This window comes from Ranitomeya imitator, chromosome 3 (genome assembly GCF_032444005.1).
Source record: "Ranitomeya imitator isolate aRanImi1 chromosome 3, aRanImi1.pri, whole genome shotgun sequence".
In the NCBI taxonomy this organism is placed as follows: domain Eukaryota; kingdom Metazoa; phylum Chordata; class Amphibia; order Anura; family Dendrobatidae; genus Ranitomeya; species Ranitomeya imitator.
In genome coordinates, this window is record NC_091284.1 from 713,971,422 (window position 1) to 713,995,790 (window position 24,369).

The 24,369-nt window shown below is 43.5% G+C and overlaps 1 protein-coding gene across 1 annotated transcript in view; it reads left to right on the forward strand.

Moving 5' to 3' along the window:
- RAPGEF3 (Rap guanine nucleotide exchange factor 3) overlaps positions 1 to 24,369 on the forward strand; it is a 158,440-nt gene that overhangs the window by 122,027 nt on the left and 12,044 nt on the right. Inside the window, exons 24-26 of the mRNA XM_069758690.1 lie at positions 13,855 to 13,942; positions 14,970 to 15,034; positions 21,177 to 21,231. Of these exons, the coding sequence (XP_069614791.1) occupies positions 13,855 to 13,942; positions 14,970 to 15,034; positions 21,177 to 21,231 (208 nt within the window). The remainder of the gene's footprint in view (positions 1 to 13,854; positions 13,943 to 14,969; positions 15,035 to 21,176; positions 21,232 to 24,369) is intronic.

The window sequence follows — 24,369 nt, forward strand, 5'->3', positions numbered from 1 at the left end:
TCAATTCTTTGTGCGGATTCCGCAGCGGTTCACACCTGCTCCATAATAGGAATCCACAGGTGGAATCGACACAAAAGCCGCGGTAAATCCGCGTTAAGTCTGCAGTAAATCCGCAGTTAATCCGCAGTGCAGTTTACCTGCGGATTTACAAAAACAGGTGCGGAAAAATCTGCAGAGATCCAACCTACGTGTGCACATACCCTATAAATTGCAAAATTTTCAAAATTTCAGTTTTTTCACAAATAAGCGCAAGTCATATCAAATAAATTTTAACACTGTCATAAAGTACAATATGTCACGAGAAAACAGTCTCAGAATCACCAGGATCCGTTGAAGCGTTTCAGAGTTATGACCTCATAAAGTAACAGTGGTCAGAATTGAAAAAAATGGCCTGGTCAGGAAGTTGAAAACAGGTTTTGGAGTGAAGGGGTTAATGTTTCAACTGAACTTCTAAAACACATACAGCATATTATAAAATCTTAACCCCTTCCCGACCCATGACGCCACGTAGGCGTCATGAAAGTCGGTGCCAATCCGACCAATGACGCCTCTGTGGCGTCATGGAAAGATCGCGTCCCTGCAGATCGGGTGAAAGGGTTAACTCCCATTTCACTCGATCTGCAGGGACAGGGGGAGTGGTAGTTTAGCCCAGGGGGGGTGGCTTCACCCCCCAGTGGCTACGATCGCTCTGATTGGCAGTTTCACTTTCAACAGTTAATCAGAGCGATTTGTAATATTTCACCTATTAAAACTGGTGAAATATTACAATCCAGCCATGGCCGATGCTGCAATATCATCGGCCATGGCTGGAAACACTAATGTGCCCCCAGCCCACCCCACCGATCGCCCCCCCAAGCCACCGATCTGTCCGGTACACTGCTCCGGCTCCCCTCCGTCATGTGCTCCGCTCCCCCGTGCTCTTGTCCGCTCCCCCCGTGCTCCAATCACCCCCCCGTGCTCTGATCCAACCCCCCTGCACTCCGATCCACCCCCCGTGCTCCGATCCACCCCCCCATGCTCTGATCCACCCCCCTGTGCTCCGTTCCACCCCCCCTTGCTCTGTTCCACCCCCCGCGCTCCGATCCACCCCCCATGCTCCGATCCCCCCTCCCGTGCTCCCCCCACCCCATCATACTTACCGATCCTGCCGGGGTCCGTCCGTCTTCTCCCTGGTAGCCGCCATCTTCCAAAATGGCGGGCGCATGCGCATTGCACCCGCCGAATCTGCCGGCCGGCAGATTCGTTCCAAAGTGCATTTTGATCACTGAGATATAATCTATCACAGTGATCAAAATAAAAAAAAATAATAAATGACCCCCCCCCTTTGTCACCCCCATAGGTAGGGACAATAAAAAAATAAAGATTTTTTTTTTTTTTCCACTAAGGTTAGAATAGGGTTAGGGTTAGGGTTAGGGTATGTGCACACGTATTCTGTTCCTCTGCAGATTTTTCCGCTGCGGATTTGATAAATCCGCAGTGCTAAACCGCTGCGGATTTATGGCAGATTTATCGCGGTTTTTCTGCGCATTTCACTACGGTTTTACAACTGCGATTTTCTATTGGAGCAGTTGTAAAACCGCTGCGGAATCTGCAGAAAGAAGTGACATGCTGCAGAATGTAAACCGCTGCGTTTCCGTGCAGTTTTTCTGCAGCATGTGTACAGCGATTTTTGTTTCCCATAGGTTTACATTGAACTGTAAACTCATGGGAAACTGCTGCGGATCCGCAGCGTTTTCCGCAGCGTGTGCACATACCTTTAGAATTAGGCTATGTGCACACGGTACGGATTTGGCTGCGGATCCGCAGCGGATTGGCCGCTGCGGATTCGCAGCAGAGTTCCATCAGGTTTACAGTTCCATGTAAACCTATGGAAAACCAAATCCGCTGTGCCCATGGTGCGGAAAATACCGCGCGGAAACGCTACGTTGTATTTTCCGCAGCATGTCAATTCTTTGTGCAGATTCCACAGCGTTTTACACCTGTTCCTCAATAGGAATCCACAGGTGAAATCCGCACAAAAAACACTGGAAATCCGCAGGTAAAACGCAGTGCCTTTTACCCGCGGATTTTTCAAAAATAATGCTGTAAAATCTCACACGAATCCGCAACGTGGGCACATAGCCTTAGGGTTAGGGTTGGAATTAGGGTTGTGGTTAGGGTTGTGATTAGGGTTATGGCTACAGTTGGGATTAGGATTAGGGGTGTGTTGGGGTTAGTGTTGGAGGTAGAATTGAGGGGTTTCCACTGTTTAGGCACATCAGGGGTCTCCAAACGCAACATGGCGCCACCATTGATTCCAGCCAATCTTGTATTCAAAAAGTCAAATGGTGCTCCCTCACTTCCGAGCCCCGACGTGCGCCCAAACAGTGGTTTACCCCCACATATGGGGTATCAGTGTACTCAGGACAAACTGCGCAACAATTCCTGGGGTCCAATTTCTCCTGTTACCCTTGTGAAAATAAAAAATTGCTTGCTAAAACATCATTTTTGAGGAAAGAAAAATGATTTTTTATTTTCACGGCTCTGCGTTGTAAACGTCTGTGAAGCACTTGGGTGTCATGATTCCAATGGCAGGGAATCACAAAAGGACAAGCACCAATGAGCTCTAGGGTGATGGAACCTGAGCTGACCGCGACCCTAAACCTGAACACACAAATAACAATAGCCGGGGAACGTGCCTACGTTGATCCTAGACGTCTCGCACCAGCCGAAGATCTAACTTCCCCTATTAGAAGAAACACAGACCTCTCTTGCCTCCAGAGAAATACCCCACAGAAATAGCAGCCCCCCACATATAATGACGGTGAAATGAGAGGAAGGCACATACACAGTATGAAAACAGATTCAGCAAAATGAGGCCCGCTAAAACTAGATAGCAGAGGATACAAAAGTAAACTGCGCGGTCAGCAAAAAACCCTTCAAAAAACCATCCTGTAATTACTTGAACTCATGTTCCAACTCATGGAACATGAGGAGCAATTACAGCCCACTAGAGCAACCAGCAGCAAAGAAAGAATTACATGCAAGCTGGACAAGACAAAAATAAAGCAAAACGTGGAACAAGAAAATCAAGAACTTAGCTTGTCCTGAAGATTACTGAAGCCAGAAGCTGAGGTAACAAAACACTCTCATAACCTTGATAGCCGGCGGGGAAATGACAAGAAAGCCCGGTTAAGTAGGAAACTCCCAAATCCTAATAGAACAGGTGGACACCAGAGACAGCAGAACACAAATCACCCAGTACCATCAGTAACCACCAGAGGGAGCCCAAAAACAGAACTCACAACAGTACCCCCCCCCTTGAGGAGGGGTCACCGAACCCTCACGAGAACCACCAGGGCGACCAGGATGAGCCCTATGAAAAGCGCGGACCAAATCATCAGCATGAACATCAGAGGCAACCACCCAAGAATTATCCTCCTGACCATAACCCTTCCACTTGACCAAATACTGGAGTTTCCGTCTGGAAACACGAGAATCCAAGATCTTCTCCACAACATACTCCAATTCTCCCTCCACCAGCACCGGAGCAGGAGGCTCAAGCGAAGGAACAACAGGTACCTCATACCTCCGCAACAACGACCGATGGAACACATTATGAATAGCAAACGATGCCGGGAGATCCAAACGAAACGACACAGGGTTAAGAATTTCCAAGATCCTATAAGGACCGATGAACCGAGACTTGAACTTAGGAGAAGAGACCTTCATAGGAACAAAACGAGAAGACAACCACACCAAGTCCCCAACACGAAGTCGAGGACCCACGCGGCGACGGCGATTAGCAAACTGCTGAGCCTTCTCCTGGGACAACTTCAAATTGTCCACCACATGACTCCAAATCCGATGCAACCCATCCACCACCATGTCCACTCCAGGACAATCAGAAGGCTCCACCTGACCAGAGGAAAAACGAGGATGAAACCCCGAATTACAAAAGAAAGGAGAAACCAAGGTAGCAGACGATTATTAAGGGCAAACTCGGCCAGCGGCAAAAAGGTAACCCAGTCATCCTGATCAGCAGAAACAAAACACCTCAAATAAGTTTCCAAGGTCTGATTAGTTCGCTCCGTCTGGCCATTCGTCTGAGGGTGGAATGCAGACGAAAAGGACAAATCAATGCCCATCTTAGCACAGAACGTCCGCCAAAATCTAGACACAAACTGGGATCCCCTGTCAGAAACGATGTTCTCCGGAATCCCATGCAAACGAACCACGTTCTGGAAAAACAGAGGGACCAACTCAGAGGAGGAAGGCAACTTAGGCAAGGGTACAAGATGAACCATTTTAGAAAAGCGGTCACACACAACCCAGATGACGGACATTTTTTGAGAGACAGGGAGATCCGAAATAAAGTCCATGGAAATGTGCGTCCAAGGCCTCTTCGGGATAGGCAAAGGTGACAACAATCCACTGGCTCGAGAACAGCAAGGCTTAGCCCGAGCACAAACCTCACAAGACTGCACAAAAGAACGCACATCCCTCGACAAGGAAGGCCACCAAAAAAACCTGGCCACCAAGTCTCTAGTACCAAATATTCCAGGATGACCTGCCAACGCAGAAGAATGGACCTCGGAGATGACTCTACTGGTCCAACTATCCGGAACAAACAGTCTCTCAGGCGGACAACGATCAGGTTTACCCGCCTGAAACTCCTGCAAAGCACGTCGCAAGTCTGGGAAGACGGCTGACAAAATCACCCCATCCCTAAGGATACCAGTGGGCTCAGAATTTCCAGGGGAGTCAGGCACAAAACTCCTAGAAAGAGCATCCGCCTTCACATTCTTTGAACCCGGCAGGTACGAAACCACAAAATTGAAACGAGAGAAAAACAGTGACCAACGAGCCTGTCTAGGATTCAGACGCCTGGCAGACTCAAGGTAAATCAGATTTTTGTGATCAGTCAAGACCACCACACGATGTCTAGCACCCTCCAGCCAATGACGCCACTCCTCAAATGCCCACTTCATGGCCAAAAGTTCCCGATTACCCACATCATAATTCCGCTCAGCGGGCGAAAATTTTCTAGAAAAGAACGCACATGGCTTCATCACCGAGCAATCGGAGCTTCTCTGTGACAAAACCGCCCCTGCTCCAATCTCGGAAGCATCAACCTCAACTTGGAAAGGAAGCAAAACATCAGGCTGACGCAACACAGGAGCAGAAGAAAACCGGCGTTTAAGTTCCTGAAAGGCCTCCACAGCCGCAGGAGACCAATCAGCAACATCAGCACCCTTCTTAGTCAAATCCGTCAAAGGCTTAACAACACTAGAAAAATTAGTTATAAAACGACGATAGAAATTAGCAAAGCCCAAGAACTTCTGCAGACTCTTAAGAGATGCAGGCTGCGTCCAGTCACAAATAGCCCGATCCTTGACGGGATCCATCTCAATAGTAGAAGGGGAAAAAATATATCCCAAGAAAGAAATCTTCTGGACTCCAAAGAGACACTTTGAGCCCTTTACAAACAAGGAATTAGCCCGCAGGACCTGAAACACCTTCCTGACCTGCTGAACATGAGACTCCCAGTCATCAGAAAAAACCAAAATATCATCCAAATACACAATCATAAATTTATCCAGATATTCACGGAAAATATCGTGCATAAAGGACTGGAAGACTGAAGGAGCATTAGAAAGTCCGAAAGGCATTACCAAATACTCAAAATGGCCCTCAGGTGTATTAAATGCGGTTTTCCACTCATCACCTTGCTTTATTCGTATAAGATTATACGCACCCCGAAGATCAATCTTAGTGAACCATTTAGCCCCCTTAATGCGAGCAAACAAATCAGTCAACAATGGCAAAGGATACTGATATTTTACGGTAATCTTATTCAAAAGACGATAATCTATACAAGGCCTCAAGGACCCATCTTTTTTGGCCATGAAAAAAAAACCTGCTCCCAAAGGGGACGAAGATGGACGGATATGTCCCTTTTCCAAGGACTCCTTAACATAATCCCGCATAGCAGTATGCTCTGGCACTGACAGATTGAACAAACGACCTTTAGGAAATTTACTACCAGGAATTAAATCTATAGCACAATCGCAATCCCTGTGAGGAGGAAGCGAACTGAGCTTAGGCTCCTCAAAAACATCCCGATAATCAGACAAAAATACAGGAACCTCAGAAGGAGTAGATGAAGCGATAGAAATCGGAGGTGCATCATCATGAACCCCCTGACATCCCCAGCTTAACACAGACATTGTTTTCCAGTCAAGGACTGGATTATGAGTTTGTAACCATGGCAGACCAAGTTCTAGAACATCATGTAAATTATACAATACCAGGAAGCGAATCACCTCCTGATGAACGGGAGTCATACGCATGGTCACTTGTGTCCAGTACTGAGGTTTATTCATAGCCAAAGGTGTAGAGTCAATTCCCTTCAAAGGAATAGGGACTTCCAGAGGCTCAAGACTAAACCCACATCGCTTGGCAAATGACCAATCCATAAGACTCAGGGCAGCGCCTGAATCTACATAGGCATCGACGGAAATGGATGATAATGAGCAAATCAGAGTCACAGACAGAATGAACTTAGACTGTAACGTACTAATGGCAACAGACTTATCAACCTTTTTTGTGCGTTTAGAGCATGCTGATATAACATGAGCTGAATCACCACAATAAAAGCACAACCCATTTTTTCGCCTATAGTTTTGCCGTTCACTTCTAGACTGAACTCTATCACATTGCATTGTCTCAAGTGCCTGTTCAGAAGACACCGCCAAATGGTGCACAGGTTTGCGCTCCCGTAAACGCCGATCAATCTGAATAGCCATAGTCATGGACTCATTCAGACCCGTAGGCGCAGGGAACCCCACCATAACATCTTTAATGGCCTCAGAAAGGCCATCTCTGAACTTTGCAGCCAGGGCGCACTCATTCCACTGAGTAAGCACCGACCATTTCCGAAATTTTTGACAATATATTTCTGCTTCATCTTGCCCCTGAGAGAGAGCTAATAAAGCTTTTTCAGCCTGAATCTCCTGGTTAGGTTCCTCATAGAGCAAACCCAATGCCAGAAAAAACGCATCCACATTAAGCAACGCAGGATCCCCTGGTGCCAATGCAAATGCCCAATTTTGAGGGTCACCCCGCAGGAAAGATATAGTAATCTTAACCTGCTGAGCAGGGTCTCCAGAAGAGCGAGATTTCAAAGAAAGGAACAGCTTGCAATTGTTCCTAAAATTCAGAAAACTAGATCTATCTCCAGCAAAGAACTCTGGAATAGGAATTCTAGGTTCAGACATAGGAGCATGTACAACAAAATCTTGTATATTTTGAACCTTAGCAGCAAGATTATTCAAGCTGGAAGCTAAACTCTGGACGTCCATGATAAACAGCTAAGGTCAGAGCCATTCAAGGATTAAGAGGAGAAAAAAAAAAAGAAATTCAGCCAGGCTGCAATTAAGGCTAGGCAGCAACCTCAGAGGAAAAAAAAAAAAAAAAACTTCCTCAGACTACTTTTCCTCCTACTTCAGCCCAAACATTTTAGGCCGGCTATACTGTCATGATTCCAATGGCAGGGAATCACAAAAGGACAAGCACCAACGAGCTCTAGGGTGATGGAACCTGAGCTGACCGCGACCCTGAACCTGAACACACAAATAACAATAGCCGGGGAACGTGCCTACGTTGATCCTAGACGTCTCGCACAAGCCGAAGATCTAACTTCCCCTATTAGAAGAAACACAGACCTCTCTTGCCTCCAGAGAAATACCCCACAGAAATAGCAGCCCCCCACATATAATGACGGTGAAATGAGAGGAAGGCACATACACAGTATGAAAACAGATTCAGCAAAATGAGGCCCGCTAAAACTAGATAGCAGAGGATACAAAAGTAAACTGCGCGGTCAGCAAAAAACCCTTCAAAAAACCATCCTGTAATTACTTGAACTCATGTTCCAACTCATGGAACATGAGGAGCAATTACAGCCCACTAGAGCAACCAGCAGCAAAGAAAGAATTACATGCAAGCTGGACAAGACAAAAATAAAGCAAAACGTGGAACAAGAAAATCAAAAACTTAGCTTGTCCTGAAGATTACTGAAGCCAGAAGCTGAGGTAACAAAACACTCTGATAACCTTGATAGCCGGCGGGGAAATGACAAGAAAGCCCGGTTAAATAGGAAACTCCCAAATCCTAATAGAACAGGTGGACACCAGAGACAGCAGAACACAAATCACCCAGTACCATCAGTAACCACCAGAGGGAGCCCAAAAACAGAACTCACAACACTTGGGGGTTCAAAGTGCTCACCACACATCTAGATAAGTTCCTTTCGGGGTCTAGTTTCCAAAATGGGGTCACTTGTGTGGGGTTTCTACTGTTTAGCCACATCAGGGGCTCTGCAAACGCAACGTGACGCCCGCAGAGCATTCCATCAAAGTCTGCATTTCAAAACGTCACTACTTCAATTCCGAGCCCCGGCATGTGCCCAAACAGTAGTTTACCCCCACATATGGGGTATCACCGTACTCAGGAGAAACTGGACAACAAATATTGGGGTCAAATTTCTCCTGTTACCCTTGGGAAAATAAAAAATTGCTTGCTAAAACATCATTTTTGAGGAAAGAAAAATGATTTTTTATTTTCACGGCTCTGCGTTGTAAACGTCTGTGAAGCACTTGGGAGTTCAAAGTGCTCACCACATATCTAGATAAGTTCCTTGGGGGGTCTAGTTTCTAAAATGGGGTCACTTGTGGGGGGTTTCTACTGATTAGACACACCAGGGGTTCTGCAAACGCAACGTGATGCCCGCAGACCATTCCATCAAAGTCTGCATTTCAAAAGTCACTACTTCCCTTCTGAGCCCCGGCATATGCCCAAACAGTAGTTTACACCCACATATGGGGTATCACCATACTCAGGAGAAACTGCACAACAAATATTGGGGTCAAATTTCTCCTGTTACCCTTGGGAAAATTAAAAAATTCTGGGCTAAATAATTATTTTTGAGGAAAGAAAACGTATTTATTATTTTCACGGCTCTGCATTATAAACTTCTATGAAGCACTTGGGGGTTCAAAGTGCTCACCACACATCTAGATAAGTTCCTTTCGGGGTCTAGTTTCCAAAATGGGGTCACTTGTGGGGGGTTTCTACTGTTTAGCCACATCAGGGGCTCTGCAAACGCAACGTGATGCCCGCAGAGCATTCCATCAAAGTCTGCATTTCAAAACGTCACTACTTCACTTCCGAGCCCCTCGGCATGTGCCCAAACAGTGGTTTACCCCCACATATTGGGTATCACCGTACTCAGGAGAAACTGGACAACAACTTTTGGGGTCAAATTTCTCCTGTTACCCTTGGGAAAATAAAAAATTGCAGGCTAAAAAATCATTTTTGAGAAAATAATTTTTATTTTTATTTTCATGGCTCTGCGTTATAAACTTCTGTGAAGCACTTGGGGGTTCAAAGTCCTCACCACACATCTAGATTAGTTCATTTGGGGGTCTAGTTTTCAAAATGGGGTCATTAGTGGGGGATCTCCAATGTTTAGGCACACAGGGGCTCTCCAAACGTGACATGGTGTCCGCTAATGATTGGAGCTAATTTTCCATTTAAAAAGCCAAATGGCGTGCCTTCCCTTCCGAGCCCTGCCATGCTCCCAAACAGTGGTTTACCCCCACATATGAGGTATCAGCGTACTCAGGACAAACTGGACAACAACATTTGGGGTCCAATTTCTCCTTTTACCCTTGGCAAAATAGGAAATTCCAGGCTAAAATATCATTTTTGAGGAAAGAAAAATTATTTTTTATTTTCATGGCTCTGCGTTATAAACTTCTGTGAAGCACCTGGGGGTTTAAAGTGCTCAATATGCATCTAGATAAGTTCCTTGGGGGGTCTAGTTTCCAAAATGGGGTCACTTGTGGGGGAGGTCCAATGTTTAGGCACACAGGGGCTCTCCAAACGCGACATGGTGTCCGCTAACAATTGGAGCTAATTATCCATTCAAAAAGTCAAATGGCGCGCCTTCCCTTCCGAGCCCTGCCGTGTGCCCAAACAGTGGTTTCCCCCACATATGAGGTATCAGCGTACTTGGGAGAAATTGCTTAACAAATTTTATGATCCATTTTATCCTATTGCCTATGTGAAAATGAAAAAATTGAGGCGAAAAGAATTTTTTTGTGAAAAAAAAAGTACTTTTTCATTTTTACAGATCAATTTGTGAAGCACCTGAGCGTTTAAAGTGCTCACTAGGCATCTAGATATGTTCACTGGGGGGTCTAGTTTCCAAAATAGGGTCACTTGTGGGGGAGCTTCAATGTTTAGGCACACAGGGGCTCTCCAAACGCGACATGGTGTCCGCTAAAGATTGGAGCCAATTTTTCATTCAAAAAGTCAAATGGCGCTCCTTCCCTTCCAAGCCCTGCCGTGCACCCAAACAGTGGTTTACCCCCACATACAGTGGGGCAAAAAAGTATTTAGTCAGTCAGCAATAGTGCAAGTTCCACCACTTAAAAAGATGAGAGGCGTCTGTAATTTACATCATAGGTAGACCTCAACTATGGGAGACAAACTGAGAAAAAAAAATCCAGAAAATCACATTGTCTGTTTTTTTTAACAATTTATTTGCATATTATGGTGGAAAATAAGTATTTGGTCAGAAACAAACAATCAAGATTTCTGGCTCTCACAGACCTGTAACTTCTTCTTTAAGAGTCTCCTCTTTCCTCCACTCATTACCTGTAGTAATGGCACCTGTTTAAACTTGTTATCAGTATAAAAAGACACCTGTGCACACCCTCAAACAGTCTGACTCCAAACTCCACTATGGTGAAGACCAAAGAGCTGTCAAAGGACACCAGAAACAAAATTGTAGCCCTGCACCAGGCTGGGAAGACTGAATCTGCAATAGCCAACCAGCTTGGAGTGAAGAAATCAACAGTGGGAGCAATAATTAGAAAATGGAAGACATGCAAGACCACTGATAATCTCCCTCGATCTGGGGCTCCACGCAAAATCCCACCCCGTGGGGTCAGAATGATCACAAGAACGGTGAGCAAAAATCCCAGAACCACGCGGGGGGACCTAGTGAATGAACTGCAGGGAGCTGGGACCAAAGTAACAAGGCCTACCATAAGTAACACACTACGCCACCATGGACTCAGATCCTGCAGTGCCAGACGTGTCCCACTGCTTAAGCCAGTACATGTCCGGGCCCGTCTGAAGTTTGCTAGAGAGCATTTGGATGATCCAGAGGAGTTTTGGGAGAATGTCCTATGGTCTGATGAAACCAAACTGGAACTGTTTGGTAGAAACACAACTTGTCGTGTTTGGAGGAAAAAGAATACTGAGTTGCATCCATCAAACACCATACCTACTGTAAAGCATGGTGTTGGAAACATCATGCTTTGGGGCTGTTTCTCTGCAAAGAAGCCAGAACGACTGATCCGGGTACATGAAAGAATGAATGGGGCCATGTATTGTGAGATTTTGAGTGCAAACCTCCTTCCATCAGCAAGGGCATTGAAGATGAAACGTGGCTGGGTCTTTCAACATGACAATGATCCAAAGCACACCGCCAGGGCAACGAAGGAGTGGCTTCGTAAGAAGCATTTCAAGGTCCTGGAGTGGCCTAGCCAGTCTCCAGATCTCAACCCTATAGAAAACCTTTGGAGGGAGTTGAAAGTCCGTGTTGCCAAGCGAAAAGCCAAAATCATCACTGCTCTAGAGGAGATCTGCATGGAGGAATGGGCCAACATACCAACAACAGTGTGTGGCAACCTTGTGAAGACTTACAGAAAACGTTTGACCTCTGTCATTGCCAACAAAGGATATATTACAAAGTATTGAGATGAAATTTTGTTTCTGACCAAATACTTATTTTCCACCATAATATGCAAATAAATTGTTAAAAAAACAGACAATGTGATTTTCTGGATTTTTTTTTCTCAGTTTGTCTCCCATAGTTGAGGTCTACCTATGATGTAAATTACAGACGCCTCTCATCTTTTTAAGTGGTGGAACTTGCACTATTGCTGACTGACTAAATACTTTTTTGCCCCACTGTATGAGGTATCAGAGTACTCAGGACAAATTGGACAACAACTTTCGTGGTTCAGTTTCTCCTTTTACCATTGGAAAAATAAAAAAATTGTTGCTAAAAGATAATTTTTGTGACTAAAATGTTAAATGTTCATTTTTTCCTTCCATGTTGCTTCTGCTGCTGTGAAGTACCTGAAGGGTTAATAAACTTCTTGAATGTGGTTTTGAGTACCTTGAGGGGTGCATTTTTTAGAATGGTGTCACTTTTGGGTATTTTCAGCCATATAGACCCCTCAAACTGACTTCAAATGTGAGGTGGTCCCTAAAAAAAATGGTTTTGTAAATTTCGTTGTAAAAATGAGAAATCGCTGGTCAAATTTAAACCCTTATAACTTCCTAGCAAAAAAAAATTTTGTTTCCAAAATTGTGCTGATGTAAAGTATACATGTGGGAAATATTATTTATTAACTATTTTGAGTCACATAACTCTCTGGTTTAACAGAATAAAAATTCAAATTGTGAAAATTGCGAAATTTTCTAAATTTTCGCCAAATTTCCGTTTTTATCACAAATAAACGCAGAATTTATTGACCTAAATTTACCACTAACATGAAGCCCAATATGTCACGAAAAAACAATCTCAGAACCGCTAGGATCCGTTGAAGCGTTCCTGAGTTATTACCTCATAAAGGGACACTGGTCAGAATTGCAAAAAACGGCAAGGTCTTTAAGGTCAAAATAGGCTGGGTCATGAAGGGGTTAAAGGCCTGTTTCACATCACATTTTTTGCCATTTTGGACAACTGCACTTTTTAACATTGTTAACAAAAAAATCTGAAGGAAATGTATGCATGATAAAGTATGTCTGTTTTTTAACATGTATGTTGGCAAAACCTGCTCTCTTGGCAGTAAGAAAATTGTTTCAAAAAAGCAGGTTTTGCATAGCCTTTGTTCCGTTTTTTGCTGCGTTTTTGGTGTTTTTTTCTGCGTTTCGGTCATGACTCATGATACATTTGTTTATTCTGCATGCTGATAAAGTTTAGTGCATAAAAAAAAAATCTGATTCTACTTCATCAGGTTTTAGCTAAAAAAAAAAACACAGCAAAAACTGATACCTGCGTTTTTGCAGTGTTTTTTTCAGCTTTTTTTTGTATTAACCATTGCTTTCAATGGGTGAAAAACGCTGAAAGAAGTATCAAGCTGCATTTCGCAGAAACCAAGGTATTGCACAAAATACTGTGAACAAAAAAACCAAAGGTGTGTGCATGAGATTTTGGAAATCTCATAGACTTTGCTGGGACTGTAAGGGTATGTGTCCACTTTCAGGATGGCCGGCGGTATCGCCGGAGCGGCTTAGCCGTTCTGCGGTAAGCCCCGCCCCCTTTCTGGGACGCGATGATGCCGGATGTGTTCATAGCACACATCCGGGATCATCGCTCCCCACCATAGGGCCCTGTGCTATATCTTGCGGCGACGCAGCGTCGCCGCAAGATATACGGACATGCTGCGATCTGAAAAGACGTGCAGCATGTCCGGAGTCGCAGGGCCGCCGCGTGCGTGTTACCACGCATAGTGGAGACGGGATTTCGTGAAATCCCCTCCACTATGCTGTAACATCTGGACGCTGCGTGTCTGACGCTGCGGCTCTATGCAGCGTCAGACACGCAGCGTTTCCTGCACGTGGACACATACCCTAAAAAGCAGCTGAAAATTTGCATTAAATAAATGCATCAAAAATGCAACGTGTGAGCATAGCCTTATATCACATAGATCACTTCTATATAAAACCAATGAATTAATAATCTTATAAAACTAAGTTTCAATTAATACTGTGTATTTCTTGTTGCAGGACCCGTCTTGGAATCATAGAGCCTACAGACTGGCAGTAGCCAAGCTCAGCCCTCCTCTCATTCCTTTTCTTCCTCTTATTTTGAAAGGTATTATGAGAAGTCTTGACTTAAAGTGGCCAATAACTAAATAATGCATACTTAAAAAAAAATAAATAAAAAAAAATATATATATATATACAGTATATATATATATATATATATATATATATATATAAAATGTGTGTAAAAATATTATAGTTAAAGGGGTTTTAACCCTTGTTTTTTAAACTATCCACCAATCTTTAAAACATAATTCACACTCACCTAGCTGATCCTTCTCTGCTCTTCCTAAGATGCTGCCCAGGTTCCTGTTCAGTTTCTGTACTTCCTCTTCCAGTGGACGGACATGTGATTTCTCGCAGCTTATCAGTGCAGTGATTGGCTGCAGTGGTCACGTGTTCTTACGACCAGAGTAAGATGTACTGAGTCACTCTCTTTACATCCTGGAGACTACAGTACAGGAGTGATAATTTCCCATACTATTTTGCAGAATAATATGGGCACAGCAATAGATCTGGGACCAGGCATACTTGTGATCCATATTGCATGCAAACCGAAATAAAGCGTGACCTTCATGTGACGATATGCTGCATGCTGGTGGTGAACTGTTTTCTTTCACCAGTGCTATGTCATATACTAGATGATATTGCCCCATAAAAGCTCTGCTTCAGTTTCTGATACAATCAGCAGCACCCAGAAAAATACTGACTGCAACGCGGGATCTGTCCCTGCTTTCCCTGAACATTTTTGTTATGGCCATACTTCCGCAAAAGTGTAGGGGACTGTTCACACATTGCATTTTTTTAAAACGTTTTTACTTCCATTTTTCAACCTTTCCTTTGAATGGGTGAAAAGCACTGAATAATTTATTTGCTGTGTCCTGGCAAGGACACAGCAAGGTTAAAAATACACATAGTGCATATCTGAGATTTCAGAAATGTAATTGAATAATTTGGGACTGTAAAATGCGGTGTATTTTACGCATCAAATGTGCGATGTAAAATACACAGCAAAAATGCGTGTGAGCATACCCGTGCACTAGAATACATTATGGTTATTGTTGATTATTTTACAGACCTTACATTTATCCATGAGGGTAATAGAAGCACTTTGGACAACCTAGTGAACTTTGAAAAGATGGTAAGTTAGTAATCAATTCTAAACAATTCACATACAGTTAGGTCCATATATATTTGGACAGAGACAATATTTTTCTAATTTTGGTTATAGACATTACTACAATGAATTTTAAACAAAACAATTCAGATGCAGTTGAAGTTCCAACTTTCAGCTTTCATTTCAGGGTATCCACATTAAAATTGGATGAAGGGTTTAGGAGTTTCAGCTCCTTAACATGTGCCGCCCTGTTTTTAAAGGGACCAAAAGTAATTGGACAGATTAAATAATTTTAAATAAAATGTTCATTTTTAGTACTTGGTTGAAAACCCTTTGTTGGCAATGACTGCCTGAAGTCTTGAATCATGGTCATCACCAGACGCTGTGTTTCCTCCTTTTTGATGCTCTGCCAGGCCTTCACTGCGGTGGTTTTCAGTTACTGTTTGTTTGTGGGCCTTTCTGTCTGAAGTTTAGTCTTTAACAAGTGAAATGCATGCTCAATTGGGTTGAGATCAGGTGACTGACTTGGCCATTCAAGAATATTCCACTTCTTTGCTTTAATAAACACCTGGGTTGCTTTGGCTTTATGTTTTGGGTAATTGCCCATCTGTAGTATGAAACGACGACCAATCAGTTTGGCTGCATTTGTCTGGAACTGAGCATTCGGCTGCTTCTGTCCTGTGTCACATCATCAATAAACACTAGTGACCCAGTGCCACTGGCAGCCATGCATGCCCAAGCCATCACACTGCCTCCGCCGTGTTTTACAGATGATGTGGTATGCTTTGGATCATGAGCAGCACTACACCTTCGCCATACTTTTCTCTTTCCATCATTCTGGTAGAGGTTGATCTTGGTTTCATCTGTCCAAAGAATGTTCTTCTAGAGCTGTGCTGGCTTTTTTAGATGTTTTTTAGCAAAGTCCAGTCTAGCCTTTTTATTCTTGATGCTTATGAGTGGCTTGCACCGTGCAGTGAACCTCCTGTATTTACTTTCATGCAGTCTTCTCTTTATGGTAGATTTGAATATTGATACGCCGACCTCCTGGAGAGTGTTGTTCACTTGGTTGGCTGTTTTGAAGGGGTTTCTCTTCACCATGGAGATTATTCTGCGATCATCCACCACTGCTATCTTCCGTGGGCGCCCAGGTCTTTTTGCGTTGATGAGTTCACCAGTACTTTGTTTCTTTCTCAGGATGTACCAAATTGTAGATTTTGCCACTCCTAATATTGTAGCAATTTCTCGGATGGTTTTTTTTTGTTTTCACAGCTTAAGGATGGCTTATCTCACCAGCATGGAGAGCTCCTTTGACCGCATGTTTACTTCACAGCAAAACCTTCCAAATGCAAGCACCACACCTCAAATCAACCCCAGGCCTTTTATCTGCTTAATTGAGAATGACACAACGAAGGGATTGCCCAAACCTGTCCATGAAATAGCCTTGGAGTCAATTGTCCAATTACTTTTGGCCCCTTTTAAAACAGGGTGGCACATGTTAAGGAGCTGAAACTCCTAAACCCTTCATCCAATTTTAATGTGGATACCCTCAAATGAAAGCTGAAAGTCTGAACTTCAACTGCATCTGAATTGTTTTGTTTAAAATTCACTGTGGTAATGTCTATAACCAAAATTAGAAAAATGTTGTCTCTGTCCAAAAATATATGAACCTAACTGTATATAGCACATATAAAAAATAAATAAAAAGGAATGTATGATCGGAAAATGACCTACTGTTTTGTTTGTTACATATACAGTATGTTTTTTTGCAACGTTTACATTTTATTTTTCATATATTTCTATATTCTTATCCTACTTGGCCATGCAAATCAATGAGTGCATGGAAGAGAAAAAAGATAGACTAAATGTGGTAGGCACAACCACAAATATATGAGTATCAAAAGATCCGTTATTATCACCTCACAAAATACCATAAAAACATTTAAAGGGAACCTGTCACCTGAATTTTGCGGGACCGGTTTTCGGTCATATGGGCGGAGTTTTCGGGTGTTTGATTCACCCTTTCCTTACCCACTGGCTGGATGCTGGCCACAATATTGGATTGAAGTTCATTCTCTGTCCTCCGTAGTACACACCTGCGCAAGACAATCTTGCCTTGCATACACGCAGTATACTTTGCCCAACTGCGGGCAAAGCCGAAAAGCATTAGTGCGCATGCGCCGGTGCACTATGTCCCAGAAGTATTTTGCTGTGTTCCGGGACATAGTACGCCGGCGCATGCGCGCTAATGCTTTTCAGCTTTGCCCGCAGTTGGGCAAAGCATACTGCGTGTGCGCAAGGCAAGATTGTCTTGCGCAGACGTGTACTACGGAGGACAGAGAATGAACTTCAATCCAATATTGTGGCCAGCATGCAGCCAGCGGGTAAGGAATCAAACACCCGAAAACTTCGCCCATATGACCGAAAACTGATCCCGCCAAATTCAGGTGACAGGTTCCCTTTAATATACATGAAAAAAGCAAGAACTCACACCCCCACTCATAGGTTAAGGTAAAACCCTGAGGCCTGGAACAATCATAACAACAATGTAAATAACATGAACAATATTGTGTATGCAGTTACATGCTAGATCCCTATGTGCACCAACATATTAATCCAAGTAGTATAAGTATTCAGCCCTAACAGAGATTTGTATATCAACGGCCCATGGGGATTAAATACCCCTACTAGTATACAGTGCCTACAAGTAGTATTCAACCCCCTGCAGATTTAGCAGGTTTACACATTTGGAATTAACTTGGCATTGTGACATTTGGACTGTAGATCAGCCTGGAAGTGTGAAATGCACTGCAGCAAAAAAGAATGTTATTTCTTTGTTTATTTTTTTTTTTAAATTGTGAAAAGTCTTTTCAGAGGGTCATTTATTATTCAACCCCTCAACCCACCAGAATTCTGTTTGGTTCCCCTAAAGTATTAAGAAGTAGTTCAGGCACAAAGAACAATGAGCTTCACATGTTTGGATTAATTATCTCTTTTTCCAGCCTTTTCTGACTATTTAAGACCCTCCCCAAACTTGTGAACAGCACTCATACATGGTCAACATGGGAAAGACAAAGGAGCATTCCAAGGCCATCAGAGACAAGATCGTGGAGGGTTACAAGGCTAGCAAGGGGTACAAAACCCTTTCCAAGGAGTTGGGCCTTCCTGTCTCCACTGTTGGGAGCACCATCTGGAAGTGGAAGGCTTATGGAACTACTGTTAGCCTTCCACGGCCTGGACAGCCTTTGAAAGTTTCCTCCCGTGCCGAGGCCAGGCTTGTTCGAAGAGTCAAGGCTAACCCAAGGACAACAAGGAAGGAGCTCCGGGAAGATCTCATGGCAGTGGGGACATTGGTTTCAGTCAATACCATAAGTAACGTACTCCACCGCAATGGTCTCCGTTCCAGATGAGCCCGTAAGGTACCTTTACTTTCAAAGCGTCATGTCAAGGCTCGTCTACAGTTTGCTCATGATCACTTGGAGGACTCTGAGACTGACTGGTTTAAGGTTCTCTGGTCTGATGAGACCAAGATCGGGATCTTTGGTGCCAACCACACACGTGACGTTTGGAGACTGGATGGCACTGCATACGACCCCAAGAATACCATCCCTACAGTCAAGCATGGTGGTGGCAGCATCATGCTGTGGGGCTGTTTCTCAGCCAAGGGGCCTGGCCATCTGGTCCGCATCCATGGGAAGATGGATAGCACGGCCTACCTGGAGATTTTGGCCAAGAAGCTCCGCTCCTCCATCAAGGATCTTAAGATGGGTCATCATTTCATCTTCCAACAAGACAATGACCCAAAGCACACAGCCAAGAAAACCAAGACCTGGTTCAAGAGGCAAAAAATCAAGGTGTTGCAGTGGCCTAGTCAGTCTCCTGACCTTAACCCAATTGAAAACTTGTGAAAGGAGCTCAAGATTAAAGTCCACATGAGACACCCAAAGAACCTAGATAACTTGGAGAAGATCTGCATGGAGGAGTGGGCCAAGATAACTCCAGAGACCTGTGCCGGCCTGATCAGGTCTTATAAAAGACGATTATTAGCTGTAATTGCAAGCAAAGGTTATTGCACAAAATATTAAACCTAGGGGTTGAATAATAATTGACCCACACTTTTATGTTTAAAATTTATAAAAATTTAACTGAGCAACAAAACTTTTTGGTTTGTAAGATTTATGCATCTGTTAATAAATCCTGCTCTTGTTTGAAGTTTGAAGGCTCTAACTTATTTGCATCTTATTAAACCTGCTAAATCTGCAGGGGGTTGAATACTACTTGTAGGCACTGTATATTGTAAGATAAATAGCCAAAAAGACACACAATATGATCCAGCAAAAATACGACCTGGATGTTACTGAGTGGTAAAGTCATAGTCCAGAGTCGCATGTGCTTGCGACTGCTGAATAAGTCGAACGACCCAGAGATGTGCACAAGAGAATGATCCAAAACAAGGCTCAAAGGGATAAAGTTCCCAAATGGGAAACCCAGGTATGATAGCCCTAAGGAGAGGGGGGTGTGAAGGACAGGCCCCACCCATATCGCTGCCGCAGCAGCTTCGTCAGGGGAAGTGGCCTGGAGGTAGATACATCAGGATTAAATATCCCAGAGAATAGTCTTAATTACATACCGCTATGTCAGAGATCAGATGCACCAGGAATGGAGGAGGGTACACTGTCTGCATGATTCAATACAAAAGCGGAAGTGTGCATGGTGGTGACTGCACGTGCTAACACCGCGATTCAATCCAAAGTCGCGTTGCGCATGCGCTGTTGTGGACGGCGAGAAGAGTAGGGGAGGGAAAGATCACGAGTGCTGGTACCAGCCAAAGGGAGGAAGGGAAATGAATAAAGGATAAGTATATGCAGGCATGTGCCCAGAGTAAGTGGATGGGGGATAAAGAATATGTAAAATCCACAGAAACAACAGGTGGAATATATTAAATAAGACTTTGTTTGCGTAGAGGGTCCCAAACTGAAGAAAAAGGTATGCATGTTAATATGTTTTATCCAATAGAAAGTATATAAATGTGGAAAGCATGAATAAATGTTTAACAATACAATAAAATCCCATAAATGGCATTGTTGTTATGATTGTTCCAGGGCTCAGGGTTTGACCTTAACCCATGAGTGGGGGTGTGAATTCTTGCTTTTTTCATGTATTTTAAATGTTTTTATGGTATTTTGTGAGGTGATAATAAAGGATCTTTTGATACTCACTCATATATTTGTGGCTGTGCCTACCCCATTTAGTATATCTTTTTTCTCTTGCTCATGTATTTGCCATATATACTGTAGACTAGGTAGAGCACACCCCTCTTCTTTCTTTATTTTTTCTCAATTAGTGCACCCCTCTTTACATATATATTGAATGAGTGCATGGAAATCATCGGACTGCACTTGGATGACATCTTAGTGCAGTCCACTTTCCACAGATTAGCAGAATTGAGAAGATTTAAAAAATGTTTTCACCATTTTCTCCTCATTCAGCAGAATCGGATCACATTATGATCAAACTCTGAACAGAGTGTCAATTGCATATTTGGCCCGATTCTCTTACGATCATGAGCACGATCCCTATAGTTGATAATGATGGCCAAGCTGTGAGTCAGAATAGTCAAGGAGTCCAAGGTCAGAAGCCAGGAGGGCATGTTATAAACAGAAGGAAGAGAAAAAAGTGTAGTCGGGAAATGTTCCGAGGTCAGAATACCAGGAGGATAGCGGATCAGAGCAGAAGGGGTTAAACAGACAGATGGTCAAAACAAGGTCCAAGGTCAGGAAATGAAAGACCTACAAACAGAACTTAAGGCACGAAGGAAACAAACCACACAGTAGCTGAATGTACATCTGGAAGATGTCTGGGAAAAACAGCTCAGTTAAGCAACATGGCAATCACCTAGGACAGTGAACACCTGGAGACAGCCAGCGCCTCCCAGTCTAAAATTGTATAGTTGAGCTCTCAATCAACACACTGACAGCTCAGCACACCCCTGTACCAGATTGGATGGCTGAGCCGTTAATAACAGTATCCTAAACACACTGAGGGGTGGAGCCGTTACTCTTGTGATATGAGTAAAAGATTGAAGGAAATACATATAGGTCTTATGTCATAGCATATTGTTTGTATGTTACATAACTTGTATTTTTATCTGTTGATTTTATTTTCACAGCGGATGATTGCAAAGACTATCCAGATGTTTCACACTTATCGCAGCCAGAGCTACAGTACGTGCATTTATTCACATACTATTAACTATTCATATACAGTAATCTTTTCCTGTAGGACTTGTTATTAGTAGACAATACATACACGGGAGGATTATGTGATGAGGACATATGGCAGATATTAAAAAAGCTTTAAGCAGACACGATGGGTGATCGCGGCATTAAAGGATCTGCTGGGGATCAATGGTGTTTTTTGAAAGGACATTTTTCATTCTACAGTTCATGCAGTGAAAATGGGATGTTATATGGCTCAAATTCAGATGAATAGATAGTTATGTAATACCTGGTCCCATAGTATCCACCAGAGGCTAAGGGTAAGTGCACACGTTATTTGTAGCAGAAAGTTCTGCACCAAAAACAATCCTCTTGGCAGGAAAATAGTGCATAAAATACATGCATTTTTGACACGTTTTTGCAAGCACTATTGATGATTTTTAGACCAATCATTTGAATGGGTTAAAAATGTTGCAAAAACATTGAAAGAAATGACATGCTGCAGATTTGAAACTGCTTCAAAGCTGCAAAGATAAAATAAGCCGTGTGTGCTTCAGATTTCAGAAGTCTAATTCATTTTGATGGTACTGTAAACTGCAACAGTTTTGGTGCAAAAATTTCTGCTGCAGATACTTAACGTTTCCACATACTATGTAAAATAAGCACTGGAGGCAGAGTTATCTTCCAGGCAGTATCCTCCCCAGAGTCTGGAAGAGGTCATTTACAGACAGGAAAACATGTATTTCTTTGAAATAAAACATCAGATCGCAGATATAAAGGTTTCAATTTATTCAGCTTCCTATGACCTGCATGACCACAAATTCTGAATAGAGGAGCAAGACAAACTGACTATAAACTAAAATGTGTCTATACAGAGCATGGGAGACAAATAAGGAGAATTGGAGCTGCTAACATAGGAAGAGAGATATGATGTCATAAGCATCACTGTAATTTGGTGGGATGATACAAATGATAGGAATACAAATCTTGAAGGCTACAACTTATTTATTAGAAACAGGAATAACAAGGAGAGGAGGTGATGCATTGTATGTTAAGAAAACATATATCTCCACAGAGATCCAAGCTTCAGAGACTGGTAGCTCTATAGAAACTGTTTGGGTAACAATTAGGGATGAGCAAATAGCTTCGGATAACTCCTTATTCGAATAGCTATAGCGCTTACTGTATAGCTGCATCGGGAACCCGGATACCTTGAGCGCTCCTGTTTATCAGCTGTTCAGCGCCAAAGAAGCATGTGTCGTGGTTATGTGACAGTCACAACACATGCATGGAGAGCGTTTTATAGAAACCAATTTGCCCCCCATATTTTTTGTGTACTGTATTTGGGTACAATGAATATAATGAAAGAGGACTGCAAGTGTTTTAGTAAAATGCTTTGAATAATTTATAATACAAACAGTGCTGTATGTTAACTTTTATTTGACTGACACTTTACTGAACATATCAGATGTATCACGGTGGGAGTTTAAAGTGACACTCACTGATGCAATCTCCCGGGAAGACAGGACCTGGAGAGAGCCACAGGCTCCTAGGAACGCAGGGCAAGCGAGACTGGAGAGAGATTGCTTCAGGCCTGACAGGACCTTAATCACCTGACTGATGGAGGCATGGCCTAAGCTCCAGGGAGCTAGGAGATGAAGGAAAACTCCTAGAAAGGTAGCTAAAGGACAGAGCTATCAAGGGGCACAGACAGAGACATAAACAGATCATGTCGGGGTCAGAGCAAGGGATAGCGTAACAGTACCAAGGGACTAGACAGTAAGGATTGTAGGGGCCAAGCAGAGGTCAATACTAAATGGACAGAGAAAGTACAGAGACGGAATTCAACAAACAGTATCCAGAGAGCAGACAGAGTCAAAAACCAAGAAATCAGGCAAACCAGCACACAGCACAAAACATACTCAGGGGTCAACACACTTAGCAAAGGGCAGAAGTATCACTGACAAAGGAATATCCCAGATGGAGGCTATAAAAGTCCACCCAGGATCAATGTGAGGCTACAGGAATTAACCCTAGAAGAACCGACCCAGACAAGCCATGACAGTACCCCCTCTCAACAAGGAGCCACTGGACCCCCAGGCTTACCAGGATACCTAGAATGAAATGCATGAACCAAGCGATCTGCATGCACCAAACGGGCCGTAACCCAGGACCTGTCCTCCGGCGATGTGATCAATCTCATATTCCATATGTCCCTCAACCAAAACAGGAGGAGCAGCGGACCTGGACTCCCCCCGAACAGCCTCTAAAGGTTTTAGTAGTGATTTATAGAAGACGTTAGGGATCTTGAATGAGACTCATAGACACAACCTGTATGCTACTGTATTGATCTTTTCCACAATCTTATAGGGGCCAATAAACTCGGGGCCCAACTTGGCTGATGGAACCTTGAACTTAATGTTTCACTTGGAGAGCAAAACTTTCTCCTCAACCCGAAACACAGGACCTGGGTTCTTTTCCTGTCAGCGAAAAACTTATATCTCGTTTGCGACCCGGAGATATTCCGCTGGACCTCTGCCCACGTATTCTTTAAACGCTGAACAGAACCCTCAGCCCCAGGACACCCAGAATCCAAATGGGAAAACTCACCGAAATGTGGAATGAATCCATAATTGATCATAAAAGGCTCACCCGACTATTGAAGGCGAAGTCCGCCAATGGCAGTACATCACACCAGTCATTCTGTCTCGCAGAAGTGAGACATCTGAGGATCTGCTCCAGAGAATGATTACTGCGTTCCGTCTCACCATTGCTCTCTGGGTGGTATGCAGACAAAAAGGACAGAGAAATCCAAATTTCTTACCGGAAGCATGCCAAAACGTTGCCACAAACTGCATCCCACAATCAGACACCATATTTAGAGGTGCCCCATGCAACCGGATCACATACTGCACAAACAATCTGGACAAAGTCTCAGCTAAGGGTAGTTCGGTAAAGGGTACAAAATGAGCCTCCTTCGAGAACCTGTCCACCACTACCCATATCACTAGGATTGAGCGACTTTTACTTTTTTAGGGTCGAGTCGGGTTTCGCGAAACCCGACTATTTCAAAAGTCGAGTCGAGTGAAATCGGACGATTATGGCGAAAAGTCGGGGATCGACCGAAACCCAATGCAAAGTCAG